We start from the raw sequence: 21979 nt of genomic DNA, 5'->3' as shown, positions 1-21979 counted from the left end.
GATGCTGACTCTTCAACAGTTACTACCTATGCTAGGCAAAGACTACTATTGGTGGCATTTGCTGCAGGGGCAGAGGGAAAGGCTATTTCAAAGCAGACCATTTCCAAATGGATAATCCATTGTATTTGTTTCTGCTATATGCACCATGGCAAACCTATCCCCAAGGGGATCAGATCTCATTCCACCAGGGCTGCATCTACTTCTGCAGCCTTTCTCAGAGGGGTTCCTACCAGAGACATTCTAGAAGCTGCTACCTGGAGCTCAGTTCATATGTTCACCAAACATTACCATTTACCTCTCTTCTCTAAATCCAGAGCTGGCTTTGCCACTGCTGTCCTACAGGGCCTTATAGCTGCTCCTAATGCTGTATAAATCCATCCTCCCAACCATAGCTTTGGGATTCTAACCAAATGTAATGACTGCAACAGTGAAACATGAAGAACATAGTGCAGTTGTGTACACTTACCATAAATGTAGATGTTGCAGTCCTGGTTACCCACCCACCCACCAGCCCCCTGTTTTTCTCTTACTAAACCTCTCCTTTCTTTTACTATGCTTAAAAGCCTTTTTGGTGTATTTGTTTTTGTTTGGAGGTATATTTTTTGTGTTTTAAATTGTGTATATAGATATATATATATATATATATATATATATATATATATATATATATATATATATATATATATATATATATATATATATATATATATATATTTTTTTTTTTTTGCTACACATTTGGGGGGGTACCTGACATCTGGGGCAAGAAATCTGATGTAATGGTGTCGGCTGCATGTTTTATACCCCTGACGACCTGACGTCATAGAAGAAGGGACAGCAACTGATGCAGAACCCAAGACTTTGTTAATCAGGCCGACTAAGGGCAACCTGCCAGCAGATTACCCAAATGTAATGACTGCAACAGTGAATACACTCAAACATCTACATTTATGGTAAGTGTACACAACTGTACTTTCCCCTTGCACCAACTGATCAGCGATGCCACCTCCTCTATGTATGCTCTTTCATCCTCCTTTGTGATGAGCTCCACAACTGTGATGTCATCAGCAAACTTGATGATATGGTTGGACTAGTGCTTAGCATAGCAGTCGTGGGTCAGGATGGTGAATAACAGTGAGCTGAGAACACATCCTTGTGGAACCCCAGTGTTAATCGTGATGCACTTTGATATGTTCTTACCTGAACACACTCTCTGTGATCTCTCAATCAGGAAGTCCAAGATCCAGTTACAGAGATGTTTACTGATTCCTAAATGTGACGGTTTTTCTATCAGCTGCATTGGTACCATCATAATAAATGCAGAGCTGAAGTCTATGAACAGCATCCTCATATAGTTGTCTTTGCCTTCTAAATGCTCAAGTGAGATGTGTGGTGGTACTGATATGGCATCAGCTGTGGATCAGTTAGCTCTTTACACAAACTGCAGAGGATCAAAATCAGGAGGTAGGCATAATGAAAGATGCTTTTTGATCAGCCACTCAAACATTTAATAACTGTGGATGTCAGAGTGACTGGCCTGAAGTCATTAGGGCTGGAGACAGTGGTTTTCTTAGGTAGTGGGATGATGTTAGTTGCCTTGTAGCATGAGGGTACTTTCGCCATGGCAAGAGAGGTGTTAAATATTTCCTTGAGCACTGTGCATAGTTGATCAGCACAGCCTTTAACACCTTGCCCAGTATGTTGTCTGGGCCAGCAGCCTTCCTGGGGTTCACTCTCCTTTGTTCTCTTCTTATCTCCTCTGTGCTGAATATTGCATCCTTCTCGTCAGTGGGTAGCTTTAGTGCCAACCTGTTGTTTCTTTCCTCAAATCTATCAAAGAAGATTTTCAAACTGTCAAGGAATTTGAAGCTGTCCTCACACTGTGCTGACCTGATTTTGTAGTCAGTGATCTTCTGTATGCCTTGCCATAGTCTCCTTGCGTCCTTCATGTCTTCAAAGTGGGTTTGTACCTTTCTGCCATACTCCCTCTTAGCCTGCTTTATACACATCCTCAGATTACCTCCTGCCACACTTAGGGCGGCTTTGTCCTTAGCCCTATAAGCTGTGTTTCTCTCCTTCAGAAGCTCATATATCTTAGGGGTGAGCCATGGTTTCTGGTTAGCTCTAATAGTGATACTCTTGGTATTTGTTACCCCAGCAACAGAGTTTGAAATGTATGCCATCCTGCCTCAGTGTATTCATCAATATTCAGATGCTGATTCACTGTGGCTGCCTCTTTGAACATATCCCAGTTGGTTCTTTCAAAGCAGTCTTGGAGGGTCTCCATAGCCCCCTTGTACCATACCCTGATTTGTTTCTTTGTGGGTTTCACTCTAACCAGTGCAGGTCTGTAAGCTGATGATAGTAAGATGGTATAATGGTCAGTTTCCCATTTGTGGAAGTTGCACTGCCTTATAAGCTTCCTTTAAGTTTATGTACACCTATCACCCCTTGTAAGAACATCCGCACACTGATGGTAGTGTGGGAATACCGCTTTCCAATCTGCTTTATTAAAGTCACCAGCTGCCATGTGTACAAAGTGAGGATATTTACTCTGCAGCCCACCCATATGATTGCATAGTTTATTTAGACCCTCAGTGGTATTAGCACTAGGTGGGATATACACCACTGCTGCACTGACCCCATTCTGCTCCCCTGGGCAAGTAAAATGGTCTACATTTAATAGACAGGAACTCTAAATTTTCACAGCATTGTAGTACTATGATTTCACAATTGTTGCACCATCTTTTGTTAACACAGATGCAGACTTATTTTGTTTTTCTAGATTTTACTTAGGTGAATTGTATAGGCAACTGATTTTTAGAGTGATTTGTCAGTCAATTGAAGGAACTGTCCATCTAATACTTATATATATATATATATATATATATATATATATATATATATATATATATACACATACATACATACGCACACACACTTACAAATGTCAAATCACATTTTGATCCATACAATGGCAAATATATAGGTATATAGGTTCATATGTTAATTTATATTAAAAAGATAATATTTCCTCAAGGGGAAAAAGCTGTGTCTGGACATTTGAGTTATAATTAGCTGAATGTAAATAAAGGAGGTGGAGAAGATGGACAAAGAAACAATGTACATGCCTATGATACCTGTAAGTCTGCTGCAGGTGCAAACTTGAATGATAGAAGGAAGAACTGTGCCAGAAGCTTTTTATTAGACTTGAAAGGGTCACAGAAGATGCTTTGTATGTAGGGTAAAGCCTTGCTACCCATCTGAGAGAAAGATTCTATATCTAGTTTAGGATGTTATTATGGGCTATTGGCAGCATAAGACGAGAGAGAGATTGAGTGTGAGCTGGACATTAGGGATGCCTGCAGTCACGCCTGCCAAGAGAGGGTTCTAAAGTTAGATTTTCAGGTACACGTGAAAACATAGCAAAACTTGATGTAGATATTTAAAAAGAGACACACAATCAATTACAAAATGCATATGATGTCCTGTAGTGACCAGAATAGTAGCTGTGGTAGTGAATGAATGTCTGAGTAAGAACAGAAGGAAGGGAAGGGAAGGCTTGAAGCCATGTCAAATGTAAGCATATACAAGGTCCTATAAAATGAAGGGACATAATGAGCATGGTGTATTATACTGTGCTTTACTCTACAACTTACAATGCTTCACCAGACAAGTTCATAATTTAAGGAAAAACCCAGAAAGTCTCTTACTACCTGTAGCTTTGGAAGTAAGTGTAATGGGTGGTCTGTGAAAAGGGCAGGTTTACTAAGAGGCGATTTGTGCTTAACTTACAAAGCCATGTCTGACCAAGCTCTGTTAGAAATGCTACATCTAAAGAAATCCCAATCCCTCCGCACCACATGCTCCAGAGACCTCAACTTCATTACCACAATCAACAGAGCATATTGGAGGGACAGGTTCATAACCCAGAGACTGCCCATGCTCTGGAACAGACTTCCCATACATGTCAAGCAGAGCACCTCACTGGCCCTCATCAAGAGAAATCTTGATGAGTGATGGGAAATAGAAAGTTCACCCCGGGTATGACTCCAGTGGCTCTACTTGATAGAGACACTAGGAACTAACGTTGGGTGGCACAATGCCAGGGCACTTCTATGGGCTAGGCTTGTAAAGGCTCCAGGGTCATTAGCCTAGTACACACCTATGAACCTATTTCCAACTCTGTATTGGACTTAAAAGCTATCCTTTAAGTATACATCTGCACAACATGTTGATATGAATAGATGAACAAATTCCTCTCATTGATAAGTCTTTATGCAGCTATGAATAAATTTTCAAGTTAAAATTAATTGCTTAGGATATGCCTGCACTACATGCCCTTTTCTCCACTGTAGAGCATTCCCAAAATTGATATATATAGTTTAGAAGGGTGTGGGGAGTGCAGCCCCCCCACCTAGGTGGGTTTTACTTACCTCTGCATGAGTTTTGTTTCCATTTGGCCAAGTGTTTACTTACCCGAGTAAAAATCCAACGTTTGAGTTTTCGTAGTTTTGTGATTTTTGTCTTGGGATTTTAAACGTCGATCTTCTGGGTGTTGGGATTTCGATGTAGACCCAAAAATGGGACTTCTAGAATAACCATATCTTATAGCTGAAAATGTCTCTGTGAGTTTTGTTTTAATAACACTTTATATAAGTAAAGTCTCTGGATTGTTTTAACAATCCTTTCTCAATACTGAAATTGTATCCGAAAGCTTTACTTATATAAAATGTTTATCCAGTGGTTTCCCTGCCTTGTTCTTGAAAATGTCTCTGGCGTTTATTTTCTTCAACTTCTAGCTCCAGTTTTGTTTTTAATAACCCTATCTTATAGCTGAAAATGTCTCTGTGAGTTTTGTTTTTAATAACCCTGTCTTATAGCTGAAAATGTCTCTGTGAGTTTTGGTTGCTACAATAGCATTCTTTAATTTCACTGTCCCTTTATACAGCAATATTTTGGCCATTCTGAAATGTGTTTTCTGCAGTGAATATTTACTTTTTCTTAATTAAATAAATTCTGCAGATTTGAATTTCAATAGAGTGCCCTTCTTTTTTGTGTAAGACTACTCATTAGAATATTTAAAGTCATTATGCACTGATCTATGGTGTTGTAACATGGTGCATCAAGAGTATCCCGAGACTTTTGGGATTCATTTATAACCGGATAAGAAGAACCTTAAGTCTATTCAGATTACTGCATATTGCTCAGTAATCAGCCTCACTGTATAGTCTAGTTCAATAACACAGAGAAGCAGCCATGCTGGGTGTGCCCTCAGCTCAGAGTCATGCAACCAGACATAAAAAAGGAGCTGTCATTCTGGATATGATCACCAAACAACTTGCTTGCAGATGAGCAAGCCTTATCAAAATTGCTTCAGAAACCTGGAGTGATTACCTCATGTGTGAAGCATTACTGAGGCCCAACTCTTATGAAACCACAAATGCATGGAAATGTGAGGCTGCTGCCCTGAAGATATTATTTATGGTTTAATTACCATTTTATTGTTTTATCTATATATCAGCGGATTAAGTAAAAAAATGTATCTGTGATTTTTTGAATCCCTGATTTGTTTCTCTTTTATACTCTACTCTACTATACTATACTATACTGTATAAATCTGTGTGCTTTGGTCTAACTTGCACTGTAGTGTACACATTCATGTATGCAATATTTTGCACCTTTCCAGTGGGTATTGACTAACATTAGACCAGATTGTGTACCCATTTAACAAAGAAAACAGTTATCATAAATACAAGCATTAGTTATAGTCAAAATCAGAATTTTCATACTGATTAAAGCTAATGCAACTTTGTATATTTTCATTTTAGACAGTAGTCTGAAGTATGGCCTTTGTAGTGGGCTTCTAATTGCAGTCCCCATCCCGGAAGCCCATGCAGCATCTGGACAGGTTATCGAAGAGGCGATACACCAGGCTGTAACAGAGGCAAGGTGAGAGTTCAGCAGCTGCTACTGATGTGAAAGTTCACTGCATATGAACATTTTAGCTATATGTAAATCTGTTTAGTTCTCTGTCTATGTTGCATGTAAATGTTGAATAATTTGCATTGTAAAAAATTTGTAAGCTATATTTACATTTTGAAAACTGCACTGTGAAATTGCATTCAGAAGTCATAACAGTGACAGGAGAATTGCATTTGTTCTATTTAATATAAAGAAAAATATGTATAAACCCTGAAACCCTAGTCTGCAATAAGTCTGGGATGAATTAGTTATATACATGTAATTATACTGGAAGTCATAAAAGATTCTGTAGTCAGGAAGTTGTGAGTAAAGGATAAAAAAAACGCCAGCAGTTAGAAGCAGTATGTGAAATCCTGTTTTTTTTAATTTATTTTACTTTCTGCTATTTGTAACTGAGTAAACTGCCCCAGTTCCTGGGAAAAAGATAACATGCAAAAATATATATTTTACAATTGTGTAAACTCAGTCTTGCTATAAGACCTTGAGGTGACCACATTTATGTAAATTGCTATCTTCAATCTTTCCTATGAACTATTGCCAGATTTGAGCCTTATTTAGTCATTTTTTTTACTGGATTTTTTTCTGTAAACAGTGTTAGTGGTAAATTTGTATATAGTCTGGTGCCTTGAACTGTTGTAAATTTACAATAGTGAGAGTATTGTTTTTTCTGCTCTAGGATTTGTGTTTCAGTGCTTTTACAGTCATTGATATTCCTGTTTTGCTCTTACATTTTTGTATTCTGCTTATTTACCTGCTTTTAAAGTTGTGTTCCAGTGCCTTTCTGTTCCCTTGTTCTTTGTGTATCCCCCACACCCCCACTGAGACATTGGGCTAAAATTTCTGAAACTCTAACCTGCCTGGACTCATTGACCTGCAGCTCAGAGCACTTGCATTCCAGTGCTTTTTTGTTCCTTTGTTCATTATCTCTGTACCCCCCCCCCCCGAGACATTATGTTAAAGTTTCTGAAAAAGCTCCATTATTGGCTTCATATCTTTCAGCTGTCCCTGATTTTGAGGGAAGTCCCTGATTTTGACCCAGATTTTACGTCTGTCCTTCTCAATCCCTCCTGAAATCAGTGACTGTTGGAGAAAAGGTAGTGAATTGCACGTAATAAATAATGATAATAATTAGAGTTATAAATTTCTTTTTGTTCAGAAAATGCATATTAATTCACTTTCTCTTATTCTGTCAATGTTTGAAGTTAATAGTGCTAATATTTTAAGTGTCCCTGATTATTTCTGGATGTGTCCCTGATTATTTCTGGATGTTTCCCTAATTCTGATGACATTTGTCCCTTACTGGTTGAGAGCTATGATTTGGCTTTCCTAAGCTTCGCTCCATTTTCCTGTTGTGGTTTTATAAAGTTGTGCCCCTGGCCTCCGCCCTTTATGGTAGTTTGATTTCTAAAGTCCCTTCTTCCCCTCTTTCATTGCTGCTGTCTGTTGTATAAACTCTTCCACCCATTGTTTTCACTAGATGATCCATGATATTCAGTGTCCAACCAATAAACCAGTTTTGCTCTTGAGTAAACCGCCTTTACTCCATATTGTTTCCTGCTTTTATTTGTGCACGTCACTGTATTTTTTAAATAAATTCTGCTCTTCTCACTGTTACTGTTGTAAGACTGTTTTGAAATCACCTTCAGTAAGGAACCTCCAGCTAGCTGAACTGGCTTGTGGTAGCATTGTACTTTTGAGTCTCTTCTACCATGTTTTTACTTTAGGAGGACTGGATTTATTTATCTTGTGGTAGGTGGTGGTTGTCCAGTCTATTTGAGTTGGAAAACACATAAAAGGACTTGTAGTGTAATCGTTTTACTGGCCAGAGGGCTCATTAGTTAGTTTTCTGTTTTTTCTGTGCTGCTATAAATCTGGCGCATACCTGTAGATTTAGTAGAATTCATTATTGTGTAAACATTTAAAGTTAGTAGAATTTAGTACTGTTTAGCATAATCTGCCCCAATAAAGCACCCTTATTGGCCTGCACCAACAAAGTTCCCTTAATAGCCTTCTTACCCCAATACACCAGCTCCCCTGTAACTCACCAGTCAAAGAACTGGACAGAATGGAGATGCAATTTCCTAACTTCTCTGTAGCCAGCTTGGTGGTTATGGACATCTTAAGACAATGTAGCACTTATCTCATGTTTACCAACAACCACTTAATCCTTAAAGAAACAGATTTGGTATGTGAGAGGTGTACTTAGACAATGACACTGGAGGCTAAACCCTGACATACAAGCATACATCAGCTTGTCAAAACCACTCATACAACACCCACCTCACATAGCACACAACACTCACATAGAATGACATATGCTGAAGAACTTAAAAACAAACTTCCTAAACACCAAAGATCATCTAGACTGCCAAGTGGCAAAGTTATTCCTCAGCAAGCACAATGGCACTTAGAAAAAGCAATCCCTGGGATTCAATAAAGCCTATACTAAGTGTACACTATTCTGAGTGAACAGACAACACAGGCATGACTCACATCTTCTACCTCCTAATTTTAGTTTTTTTACTGATTTTCTTGCAGCTTTAAATATTGACAGGGATTCATAAAGGTTACCACAAACTGTAAACTACATGTACCCTTAGTGTCATCTTTCTGAGTGACTAGAAAGCACAAAAAATGTGGTAGAGATGTTCTTGAATACATATCATGTACACTTAGTGTAAGCGTTATTGAATCTGGCCCAGTATGTAACACCACACATATAGTCACATGCACACAATGGAGCCCCAAACACTAAGCCCTTAAAGCAAGCAAACTTACTTCCCAGGACTCTCTTCATAGTGGACTTCATTGAAAGACATACCGATACCCCTCTAACCAGGCTGAGCAAGGAGAAGATAATTGTTAGTTGCTTATCTGGAGCCAGAATCCACCAAATCACACACTCAGTCATTACAACTCAGGTACCAGTATGTTTCCATCATAGTGTATGTAAATGTAAATGACCTGAGATGTACCTCCCTGGACTATATGAAGAGAGACATCATGGAGCTTTCATACTGTGTGTCTCAGGCTGGTATGAGCCTAACATTGAACAGCAAATTACAATCACGGAGTATGATGCCACAATATGATCAAAAGATGATTGATTTTAACAGTTGGCTGTCTTTCTGGTGTCATTCTAAGAGGATCCAATACTTGTTAGCTTGGGATGACATGGTTAACAGACCACACTGCTTTGCCAAGGATGGACTGCACCTGTCCCCTCTAGGCTTTTGAATGCTGGCTAAAACTTTATCCACCCCTATACTGCCCTTTTTTAGGAAATGCCAAACTGACACACCTACCAACACAGGCAAATCAACTAAACTGAACCTCAAGTTTTTGCTGCTCTATGCAAGGAGCCTAAAAAAATACTCCTTGCAAACTCTCCTCACACTTGAAAATACAGACATCTGTGCAGTTACCAAGCTATGGTTTAAAGCAGCTGAGAGTACCCTGGCAGTACAAGATTTCATTGTCTTCTACACGTTTAGACTAGGTGCTGCACAGACAAGGGCTAAAAGTAGAACTTTCTCAGTATACATGAATAACAAGCACCACTAGGTTGGTCAAACAGGATGTTGTGTTGGAGTTCCTCCAAGTGTATATCACCATAGACAAAATCCTGTACCATATCCTAGACAGCTAGACATCACCCTCCATGTTCCAAGAAGCACATAGTGCATACTTGGACCTACTGGAGACATTTGCCATCCAATGTAACACCCTATTCATGGTAGACCTTGGATATCTCTCTATAGACTGGAAATCCTACATGGCCTGAAATCTACAAGCAGTGAGATTCTTGGACTTCAGAAATGCAAACACCCGTTGACCAAATAGTGAATATGCCCATTAGAGGCTCCAATATACTGGACCTCATACACACAAATATGGGAGAATGTTGTACCACACCAATGTCTTGTCCTCTGCATTAAGGTCCAACCATAAAGCTGTCTCCTTTGAAATCAAAATCAACTCTGTAAAACCAACAAAAGGAACTATTCTATGGCAAACTACCTTATATTAAGTGATGGTTTGCCAAAATTCAATGCCCCTCCAAACCCAGAGAACACAGCAACCTATGCTGAATTGCTTTTAGAAAATCTGTATAACAATATCAGTGGCCGCATAGAAGCTGCTGCCTCTACCAGAAGTCAGCCGAGAACTAACCCCCAGAAACAAACTACCCTGGTGGCATTCCACATTAAACAGGATTTAAAACAAAACGAAAAGAAATATGGCAACAATCAGAAAGGATAATTCCAATAAAGATGAAAACTCCCTCATCAAACTAAATAGACAATTAAAGGGGCTAATTAGGTCAAAGAAAGCAAACTTTGGGATTAAGTTAGTCTTCTAGATGAAAGATAACCATAAGACTTTCTACAGCTATGTCTGAAACCTCAATGGCAGCAAACAGCAATGTGCTGAACTCCTGGTTAATGGTGCCATATTCACTCAGCCTGGTGATATAGTTAACCTATTAGTGGACAAATTCACTTCCAACTCTAGCCCCTCTCACCCCAAACCATCCTGCAAAAATTACCCTCAAACATAACCTCTCCAACTATAACTAGGGAGCATGTCCTAGCTGTGCTCACTATAGCCAAGAACACAGCCTCAATGGGCCCCACTAACATCCCTGGATGCCTCCTGAACATTATAAAATATGACTTAGCAGGACCCATGGAGTCACTATTTAACTGTAGTCTTAAAACAAGCTTTGTGCCACAAGAATAGAGGATTTTTTTATAAGGGATGACTTTCATCAGATCCTGGAAACTGCAGACCCATTAGTCTGATATGGGAAGAATTATCATTGAAATTATCAACAAGGACATGGGAGATCTCTAGACACTGGATCCATCCTAGTTTGGCTTTGTCAAAGGAAGATCATGCTTATTGACCTTGGTGGACTTCTTTTAAAAGGCCATTAAGACAATGGATGTGGGGAAAGTGGTGCATACTCCCCACCTAGAGCTGACTAAAGCATTTGATACAATACCACACATGGGCATTGTTGTCAGACTTATGGAACTAGGCATAAACCCCTTTATAATGCAACAGATAGCTAGCTGGCTCAAGGATGGGACCCAAGAGGTTATGATCAGTGGGGCCACCACAAAGAAGCTGGACACCAAGTCCCTCAGGGCTCTGAGCTGGGCCTGCTTCTCTTTGGAATCTACTTCTTGGAGGTCAAAGCCTCTGTCTGACCTACTTCATAGATGTTTGCAATTGGGAGTAGTCATTAAATCGCCCCAAGATGAGAATACTCTTCAGGGAGGTCTAACACAGACAAACCCATGATGTCAAAGCCATGGCTGTAAACTCATTGCCAAGAAGTGCATTATTGTACCTTTTGTGAAATCGGCCACCCTGGGTAACTCGTCAATAAAACACCCCTAAAAGCTGATTCACTACTCGGGGATCTGGGAACTGGTGTAGATAGTATCCTATCCTTTGATTAACATGTGCCCAAGGTAGTAAGAAAATACTTCTGTGTTGCTCAGCTTATAAGAAAGGGCATTGCATCTAGTCTAGAGATGTTATCGTTCCTGTACTTTGCCCTTATCAGGCCCATCATAGCATATAATGTCCTGTTCGGTATGTACCTGACCAGACACATGCAGTAACTGGAACGTCAACAAAGGACAGGAGTAAACAGAATGTCCTATATTGATATCTCAAAGCCCAGTTTCTTTACTCAGTATCATACAGACTTCTGCGACATGATCTTTGCCTGGTGTACAAGGCATCTCTGAACCATGTTTCTGATGGACCTTTTGCACATCTGCAGAACAGAGCCAGAACTACTAGATCAAAAGACCCGCATTCTGCTTGCAATATAAACAGGACAGCTACCTTCTGCATACCCATATGGTTTAGATCAGGATGAAAGTCAAGCACAAATCAAATGAGTACAAACATGTATTCTACAGCTAAGAGTCTGGAAGAAGAAATCAAAGCACATGACTAAAACCCGCATGGAGGAAGGGAGTGCATACAGATTGCATACAGAATGCATCACAGCTAAAACCTCAGAGAATCAGGTGATGTTAGATGGCTGCACACATTAATGTGTGATACTCTGCCAATGATCAGTTGCTGTCACACATATTTTATGCATACCCCACAGAAAGCCACTTATTGTGGACAATGCTGATGTTTGACTGTGATGGAAACTGAAAAGAATTATGACCAACTTGTTACTTCTGAATAGGTATACTGTAACTTTTCTACCCTGCATACAAAGTCCTTTCCATCACAGACAGTCCATGTGATCATCAGTCATAGCCAGTTTACTGACTGCACATCTCAGCTATCTGATTATGTTGGAAACAGACCTAGTAAAGTATTCCAGCTGGCATCATACAAATGCATACCATCTCATCAAAGAGACAATTACGATCGTTTAACTTGAACTTTCATCCACAGGCAACTCCTGTATCCTGCAATTGAAGCCATTATTGGCTGGATTCACCTCCGATATTAGAATACAACAAAATATAAAATAATTGGCCACAATAATATTAACCTTCCCTGACAACTACACATACAAACATATAGCAGCAACAATCAGTTACAGCCAATTGTATGACTGTGACTGTAGACTTCATATGTTAGATTGCAATCAGATGAATGAACAAAAACTTAAGTAACTGCCAATTAACTCACTACTATATAGTGTGTGACCCACTGCAACCAAATGTGTCTCAACGGTTGTGCTGACTGGCCAAAGTAAAATTTGTAAGCTCAAAGCTGGGCTGTTTTGAAAACAGCCTGGCAAACTGATTGGTGTGAGGTGCCAGGTACTACATGTTTGTCATGAGGGCATTGATTGCAGTCCTGTTTTGATTAATATGTTTATTGATAGTTTTTGGCTCTAGTATGAAATATACATTTGAAAATCCTTGGACTTGTAGACTGTAACAAAAATGTGTGTAATTTAATAATTTATTATTTTTCTTTTCCAGATCTAATGGAATTGTTGGTAAAGATGTTACCCCCTATATTCTTCAAAGGGTTAATGAACTGACCCAAGGGGAATCCTTGAAATTAAATATCCTTTGAATATTAATTTAATTATTCCAATTTTTTAATTTAGAATCTTGTTGTCACAAACTGCTTTATTTTCATCACTCAAAATGGCGAGATGTCTCAACTATGCAAAAGCAGATTTGCTTACCTCTGTGTCTAGGCCAAAGCCCATCAGTGATGTGTTTGCTCATGGTTTCTAGAATGTGTTTAGAATAACTCAGTTCTTAATGCTCAGAGCAGTGATCCTTCCAGTGCCACTATGAGAAACCTGTACCTAGAAAGAAGCATAATATATTCAGCTCTGTGACATAGAGGAATGGAGCCCTGAACAATCACCCAGGTGAACAAGGTTTGATTCACTGTTTCTGCCATTGTATGAGCCCAGCAGGTGTGAGAGAGAAGAGGAGAGGGGAGAAGAGGTGAAGTCCACTTGTCTGCCTCCCTCTCTTTGTCTCTGTCAGGGAGGGAGGGGAATGCTCATGTTCAGGGGGACATATGCAGACATGATTGTCTTGGCTGAGATGAGGACAGTCTGTGGTGCCTGGTGGCAGGAGGCAGAATTTCTTCCTGGGTGCACCCTCACAGAAGTGGAGGAACTGCTCATTACAGTCATCCCCAGTTCATAGTCACCTGTATGCTGCTAAGCCATACATGCACAGGAGAGCAGGGCATCAAATAGAAAAGTCTCAAACTACCTCTGATGGCTGCCTGAATGATGTTCCTCTCAGACAGTCCTTGCCCTGGTGATGGGGATCAAGTGGGCCAGTTGTTTGTAAGAGGAATGAATGGTCATCAGGTAGGAGGGCAAAAGAAAAAAAAAAACAGAGAAGCACTGTTAGCTGGAAACATAATACATTATTATTCCTGTACTGAGAACCTCAGTGTAAAAGCACTTGAAAGTTAACAGGAAGCCATTTAGTTCAAGTCCATGAGTTTTTGAGGTTTTCTTCTAACTACATTTTTAACATTAGTTTTATTTACAGGAATCATTAGTAGTTGCATTTCCAGATGTCAATGGTTTTATTGGATCTAATTACTTTTCCCATATTCCCTTTGCTGTTTGCATAGTTTAACTGTGTGTGTGTGTGTGTGTGTGTGTGTGTGTGTGTGTGTGTGTGTGTGTGTGTGTGTTGGGGAGGGTGTGGATGTGTGGGTGTGTTTACCATGCAACACATGGCCCTCTTAAAAAAAAAACACCTGCTAATGCTTTATAGAATTCATTGCATTCCTGTCTTTCTCCAGCCTCTGACAGGACTCACTGATCACAAGGTGCAGTATTCCCCTTTCCCTGAGGAAACGGAGCAGTTCATCAGTCTGTCATTATCTTCTGCAGTCCTTGAAAATCATGATCAGTTTCTCATGCTTGTTCCTAGAATCAGGGTATTGTTGCCAAAAGCTGATGCTCTTCTTGATAGGTTAGGTGGACCTCTTATGGTAGATACTGTGGGAGCAATTTCTCCCTCTCTGCTCCTGTACTCACAATTTCTGACTCAAGATTTATCTTTAATCATCTTCTCTTATTTAAATAGACACTAAAGCATGATAAAGATTGACTGATAACTGCATGGCCTGTTTGTCTAACTGCAGAGCCTGGATTAATGTGAGGGTATCTAGAGACAAAGTAGGCAGAGAAGCAGAAAGACTGAGGTGGGATGAGGCCAACAGACATGCTGTGTCGACAAGTCTTGAAAGAAGCAGAGCAGGAGTTCAGAAAGTCACTAGAGAGTGACCTGCTTATGTATGAAGCAGTATGTGGTCTCAGTGTATGGGAGGAGTTTGGTAATGATTCCTCTTGCTTAAAAACAGGGTGGAAATAAAGGACCTCAGCAACAACAGGTTATGCAACTTTAATTCAGTCCCTGAGAAAATGGAGAAACTCTAAAATGCAGACATGGTCAGATTCCTATCACCAAATGGTTTAGTAGGTGAGAACCGACATGGTCAGATTCCTATCACCGAATAGTTTAGTAGATGAGAACCGACATGGTCAGATTCCTATCACCAAATGGTTTAGTAGGTGAGAACCGACATGGTCAGATTCCTATCACCAAATGGTTTAGTAGGTGAGAACCGACATGGTCAGATTCCTATCACCAAATGGTTTAGTAGGTGAGAACCGACATGGTCAGATTCCTATCATCAAATGGTTTAGTAGGTGAGAACCGACATGGTCAGATTCCTATCACCAAATGGTTTAGTAGGTGAGAACCGACATGGTCAAATTCCTGTCACCAAATGATTTAGTAGGTGAGAACCATTGGAACTGGTGGGCATGAGGTGATATTGGTCAAATTTGACTCACTTTTATGACAGGTAACATCACAGGCCGATGCAGCTAATCCTGTAGATTTCCTGAATTCAAGGTCTTTGATATTGTGCTAAACTAGAGTGTGACAGAGATACCAACAATACAGAGGTAAACCCAAAACAGTGAGGTGAGTAAACTGGATGGGACAGGAGCAAGAGGGACTTGTAAGAGGGTAATGTCTGAGGACTTAATCTAAGTAGTGGCATGCCATGGTATTCAATATAATTCAAAACATTTGTGTAACAGCAATGGTACAAAATAAATCTAACTGCGTATAATAAATATAGGAGCTGTTGTAATAGATAGCTGTGAAAGCCTTAGGAATGATTTAAGAACATGTGCAGGATAGCACACAGATGGCAAGCACAGTATAATATAAGAAAGTGCAAAGTTATATATGTAAGGTTCAATAACTGGAAAATCAACTTTTGGCTAAATGTCTTTCCTAGAAGGACTTGACAGTGGCTATGCTGAGTATCAGTCATTAAGAATCATTATGAACACTATAAAGGCCACTGTGGAAAGCCCAAAGGATGATAGGTTGCTTAATTAAGGATGCTACGGTCATTTTGCTTTTGTACACAGCATTGTTGAGGCCATTCCGCAAGTACTGTGCATAGTTCTGTAGGCCATTCTGGGGCAATGAAATCAGTCTAGTGCAAAAAAGAGCTAAGAATATAGTTAAAAGGATGGCACACATTGGAGGGAAGAAGCAAACGAATGACATGACCTAAGCACCAAGAATAGCTGGAAAACGGTCATAAGGGGTAACTGTAAAGAGTAGGGATGACAGGAAGGAGGAGTTAGAGGGGACAGCTGGCAACATGCTTCCGAATGTATACAGTAAGGTATTACTTCACAGAAGGAGTAGTGAGGAACTGGAACATTGTTTTTTAAGACCGTTGTACTGTATAATACAACAGGCAGCTTCAGTGGAATATACAAGGTATGACAAAAGAGGCAGTGGGTCAGTGGGAGGGACAGCTATACAAAGCCAGTTTCAACAAACTGATAGATTTGTGTTTCACACATATGCTTGTAGAATTTAAATGACTTGAATATATATATATTTTTATAGACATTCTTATATTTTTTTGATTTTGTATGATCTGACTAACTACAATCTTCCTAATACAGTTCTTGTATTGACTGAATTTAATAGTTTCTTTTGCAGGTATAACTTATTTCTAATATAGTTCCTTAACAATATTCTTTTAGACGTGTCTCTGATCAAAAACAATGCAAGAATTGGAGCTTGCATAGCATGTGCCTTAAGCCAGATTCAGCAAGGCAATAAAAAAGCTAATTCAGACCAGAACAAGATGCTGTCATCACTCTCTCGTCCTGTGAGTCAATGTTGCCATTTTATACACGGATTTGTTTTTTTTTTTGCTGCTAGCAATTTGTCTTCTGTCCTGGATTTGTATTTTCCCAAGGCTTCCAAAACATTCATTGCTTTCACAATAAATGTAAAGTTTTTGCTTTTGTTTGAGAATTGGCTGGCATGAGTTATAGTCAAAATACTCAAATTCTTGAATAGCAGTGTATTGCACATAAAAGAATAAAATACATAAGAACCTGACAGTTTGATATTGAACCTGATTCCTTTCTTGATGTTGTCCTCAGACCTTCAGAATCAGTTTCAAGAAGGAAAATGTGTATATTTATTGCAAAACAAACAATCTGTGTTAACGACACAGTAATGGAAGTATAGCACCAGTAAAACTAGTCTTATTTCTCGGATTTATATTATAAGAACAAACACTTAAAATGTCGAAGACCACTTTGTCGACACGTTTTAAGAGAACACTCATAAGTGAAATATCTAAAGATCTAAAACGTTAAGTTCGAAATGTCATAGTTGGCCAACAAACACAAATATAGCAGTGACGTAAAGATGTGTATATTATGAATTATGGATGTTTACCTTAATTTCAGTGCGATCTCAGAGTTGGTATATATAACTAGTAGGGAGTGTGGGGCCCCCTGCAAAAATAGAGAAAAATTAGTGTATGTGTGTTAACTGGTTTGTGTTTCGGGAAAGCGCCGTTTTAGACAAGTGTAATTTTGGAGATTTACTGTTGGCAATTGGTATGGTTACTTTATTTACTTTACAAACAGGAAGGAGTGTAGCATATATTTAGAGTGTTCGTTACAAGTGAAATTTACAGTGTTTGCAGTTCATGTTCAATCCGGCAGTGGGGGATCGGTGTTGGACAACTAAAATATTTTGAGTATGTCGGTTTCAACTTTGTCAGCTTTTGCTTATAAGAGTGTTTGCTTAAAATGTGTCGACAGAGATGTTTGACATTTTAAGCATTTGTTCTTATAATATAGACCCTTATTTCTCTAATGAAAGTAAATTTACTCTTGGATGCTTGACTTCTCTACTTGTGACCATCATCTTGGAGATAAAAGCAATATGTGGGATCATATGTAAAATGTTAACTCTTTGTCCTCAGTATATTGCAAAAGGCTAAAGCTGTGAGCTTCTGGTAAGCTTAATATTGTAGCCCTGGATTTAATTCTTTCAGTCTTCACTTCCATACAGTCTGTCTCTGAGCAAATCAGTTACCCAGACAATTGCTCCTTGGTCACTTCTGAAAAGAGGCATTTCTATCTAGTAGGCTCCATGTGTTAAATGATTAAATAATGAGAAGTGATGCAGGCTGTACATGGTCCTGCAATTACACTGGCAGTGTTGTACTATGAAACAAGTATGGTCCTTAAAGTGTGGCCCTGCAGAGACAGACACGGTCCTACATGAATGGTCCTACAGTGGCAAAGCCAAGTTTCCAATAGCATGGATTATATCAATGACACATGCAAAGTAGCACAAACATTATCCTTTAGGCATGGTCATTTACCATGCTCACTGTGGTCCAGAAAATCGGTCATATGTATCCAGCAAATGCCTGGTCAGATCCTGACATTAAAACAAAGGATAAATGTCAAACCACAATGTTGTCTATACCATTCTATGAGTCTCTGTGTGTAATATGAATCTGCGGTAGTCTGGTTCTGATGTTTTTTTTACATTTATTTTCTGTTAATTAACCACTCTTTTGGGCCACATGTGACTTTCTGTACCCCCCCCCCCCCGGTGTTGGTGTTTGGTCTCTCTTCCATACCATGTATACTGGGGTTAGCAAAGTCTTATTCATTCAGTGAGCTAGAGGTCAGTCTTTTTGTTATGATTCAAAAGTGCTGCTGTCAAGAGTGTCTCTAGTGAAGTAACCATAGAGTGCTTATGCTATTTCATAGACCAATAACATCAACACATTTATCAGCAACTGTCCAGAATGAAGACTTTTCTTTGTCTCTGTCAACATGATATAATTCTAGTTTGGGACTTGCCTTGTATTAGCACATTATATGCACTGTACAAGTTCTGCCTTCTCCTGCAGAGTCTGGAGCTACACGCTAGTTCACATGTTAAGTCTCACAATGAAAACAACTAAACAAAACTTCTCATTAAAATTGAACTCTGCCTTGAAACCACATTCTTGAAAACACCACATTCCAACAACAAATAAAACTATTTTTTAGGAGATTTTAAAGAATTTGAATTTTGCTGTTTTCTGGAATTTTATTTCACATACAGCACATTGTATGCTCTTTCACCTTCCCTTATTGTACTAAATCATATTCCTTTCCTTGGCCTGTACATTTTATTGAACAGTGTTTTTTTAAATTTTGAACATTTTTTTTTTAAGCAAAGGGGAAACAAACCCATATATGCATAATGGCAAAACTGGCTTGCCTGTGAGAACATTAAATAAAAAGCTCTACTCACACAGTCCACCCACCATTATTAGTAAATGCAATTCTACAGTCCACCCATTATTGGTAAATATGCACAATATTCCACAGTCACCATATTTAATTAAATATACTTTTCCTACAGTCCACCATTATTATCGAGTGAAAACACCACACAGTCCACCTTTTTATCAGTAATATGCACAATTCTACAGTCCATTATCAGTAAATATGCACAATCTCTAGTAAGACATCTAAATAATTCCACATTAAAGAAATCTGTAACCAATGAAGCAGTTATATTTGGTCAGTGAAAATAAAGTGTCTGTTGCCCAAATTGCCTATATTACATTAAAAAATGAAAAAATGATAAGCTAGTAATAATATAACCAAGAGAAAGGGATGAAAAAGAACTACATGGTTAGTTATCTTCACCAAGGAGGAGAAATTCTCTCAGTCACAGCATCCACCCCTTGTGGGAGTAGAACCCACAGCCTTCTGCATCAAACCTTGTAAAAACAATACTCAACACTCAACAACCCTCCAACAAGAAGGGCTCAAAAAGCCAAAAAAATAAAATGTAAAAAAGCCCAAAAGCCCAAAACCAACATACATTGCTTGTTTTCTTCAATTGCTTTGGAAAGTTGCTAGAATGTTGCCACCCATTGAACATACATTGGCCTTGCAGCAATGGTCAATAAAAACAACGTATACCACATGCAGTGCAACCACCCATGCTATAAACTAGAGAGAAAACTAAAGAAAAAATGGTTCATTTAGTAGTGAATTCAGTTGAAGTTCACCATTCAAAAAAATTAGAAACACCTGGACAACAAATGTTAAAGAGTAATGAGCAGCCCCTCAAACATATTCAGTGAATTCAGCATAGCCACACAACACAAGGTCAACCAAAAACCTGGACGGCTAATAATGGGGAACACAGTCCCAAAAAGGGGGGAATTTAATAAAAATATCATCTTATAAAACTTAGAAAATTGCTAGAAAAAAAGGTTGTGCTATGTATTTCTGAAGAACATGAAGTTTGAAATTCAAATGACCGACAGGGCACCAGAAATCCACCACACAAACACAGGAGGAGATGCAGATTCCACAGAGAAGCCCCCCAACCAAGAATCAAAAAAGAAAATAGCTGCTGTGCAACAAACACCTACCACTGCACCATCAAATATGCATAAGGAATTAAACATTCAGAAACCTGAAGTCTGAAATCATGCCTGTCAATTTTTTACTGTGGACAGAACAAAAGACACACAAACACAGGGGAGTGCATGCAGACTCACAAAAAAACAAACCCCAACCAAGAATCAAACCAGAAAACCTATAGCTGTGAGTGAGGCAACAATACTACCACTGCACCATCAAATATGCAAGGAATTAAACATTCAGAAACCCAGTCTGAAATTCAAAATGCCCTCAATTTTTACTGCAAACAGACAAAAACAATTTTCAGCAGAGATGCAGGGATTAAAAAAGGCAGGGGCAAATCAACACAAAGGAGGAGATGGAGAGAGACAGACCACACCAGACTCCCACCCAAGAATCAATCAAACCAGAAAACCTAGCTGTGAGCAGCAACACTACCACACTACCATCAAATATGCAAAGGAATTAAACATTCAGAAACCTGAAGTCTGAAATTCAAATGCCTGTCAATTTTACTACACAGGATGCACACACAGAACAGACTCCACACAAACCACCCAACAACCAAACCAACCAACATACAAACACTACAACCTATGCAACAACCATCAAATATGCAAGGAATTAAACACACAGAAACCTGAAGTCTGAAATTCAAATGATCATCAATTTTATTTAATTTTTGTTAATCAGGTTAATCTGGACAGAACAAAAACAAATTTTCAGCAGAGGCCCAGGAAGAAATAATGCAGACATGTAGACTAATGACTTTGTAACATGCACAAACACACACACAAAAACCCACACAAGAAGGAACAAAGAAGGAACCCCAGAAGACCAGAAATCAAACCTGAGAGCAGCTGTGAGGGAGGTGCTGCAACAATGGCACCAGTGCACCATCAAAAAAAAACCCATACAAGCACAGGAGAAAATAACAACAGACCCACAAAGAAGAACCCCAAGAAAGAATCAAACCTGACCTGCAGCTGTGGAGCAACAACAACTATGCTACTACCCATCAATCAAATATCAAGCATTGCAACATTTAAAAACCAGATATATTATGAGACAGATCATCATCAAATATGAGGCAAAAAAAATTTTTTAATTTTAAAAATGGTGGTGGGTAGACTCAAGTCAACCTGCATACAGGGTACAGGGTTTCAAGCCTGGGGTATTCCCTACCACACCACCTAGAACACAAAAGGTTAAACACACAAAAGTTACAAACAAGCATACAAAATAAAAGTAAGTAAAAAAGTAAAAGGCACCATACACTACTTCTGTCCATAATATCCTCCTAACCGCATATCATCTTAACATCCCATCTCTCACACCCTCTCTCCATCTTCTGATCAGAGGGAGGGTTTTGAGGGCAGAGGCAGCTTCCAACTTTAGGGCCCTAGCCCTGGGTCTGTCTTTCTGTCTCTGCGGCCTTGTACAAGTGGGAAAATGAGAACCGGACCCTGTAATATTCAGTCCAGTTTTGGCAGGGGGGGAGAGGCTGAACAGGCATCAACAGGCATCATTGTCAACATACTGAAACAACAGGTGTACAATGGCTAAAGGCCTATGTTAATGTTAAAGTAAATGTAAGCCTTTTTTTTTTAGAAGAAGAAAAAAAATCCTGACTCGTTATTGGAAATGTCTCCCTCATGAATGTAGAGTTTTCCCAAATGAAAATTCCTCTGGGGAGAGGCAGAGGGAATGAGTCTTCATCGA

The 21979-nt window shown here is 39.1% G+C and overlaps 1 protein-coding gene across 1 annotated transcript in view; it reads left to right on the top strand.

Annotated features, from left to right (window-relative positions):
• LOC122815724 (pseudouridine-metabolizing bifunctional protein C1861.05-like) overlaps window positions 1–21979 on the top strand; it is an 871888-nt gene that overhangs the window by 206149 nt on the left and 643760 nt on the right. Inside the window, exons 7-9 of the mRNA XM_044088476.1 lie at window positions 5829–5949; window positions 12960–13047; window positions 16552–16677. Coding sequence (XP_043944411.1) covers window positions 5829–5949; window positions 12960–13047; window positions 16552–16677 — 335 coding nt within the window. The remainder of the gene's footprint in view (window positions 1–5828; window positions 5950–12959; window positions 13048–16551; window positions 16678–21979) is intronic.

The sequence above is a fragment of the Protopterus annectens genome, chromosome 11.part0 (assembly GCF_019279795.1).
Source record: "Protopterus annectens isolate FY-2018-M chromosome 11.part0, PAN1.0, whole genome shotgun sequence".
Lineage (NCBI taxonomy): Eukaryota > Metazoa > Chordata > Ceratodontiformes > Protopteridae > Protopterus > Protopterus annectens.
This window is presented reverse-complemented; position numbering and strand designations above follow the sequence as displayed.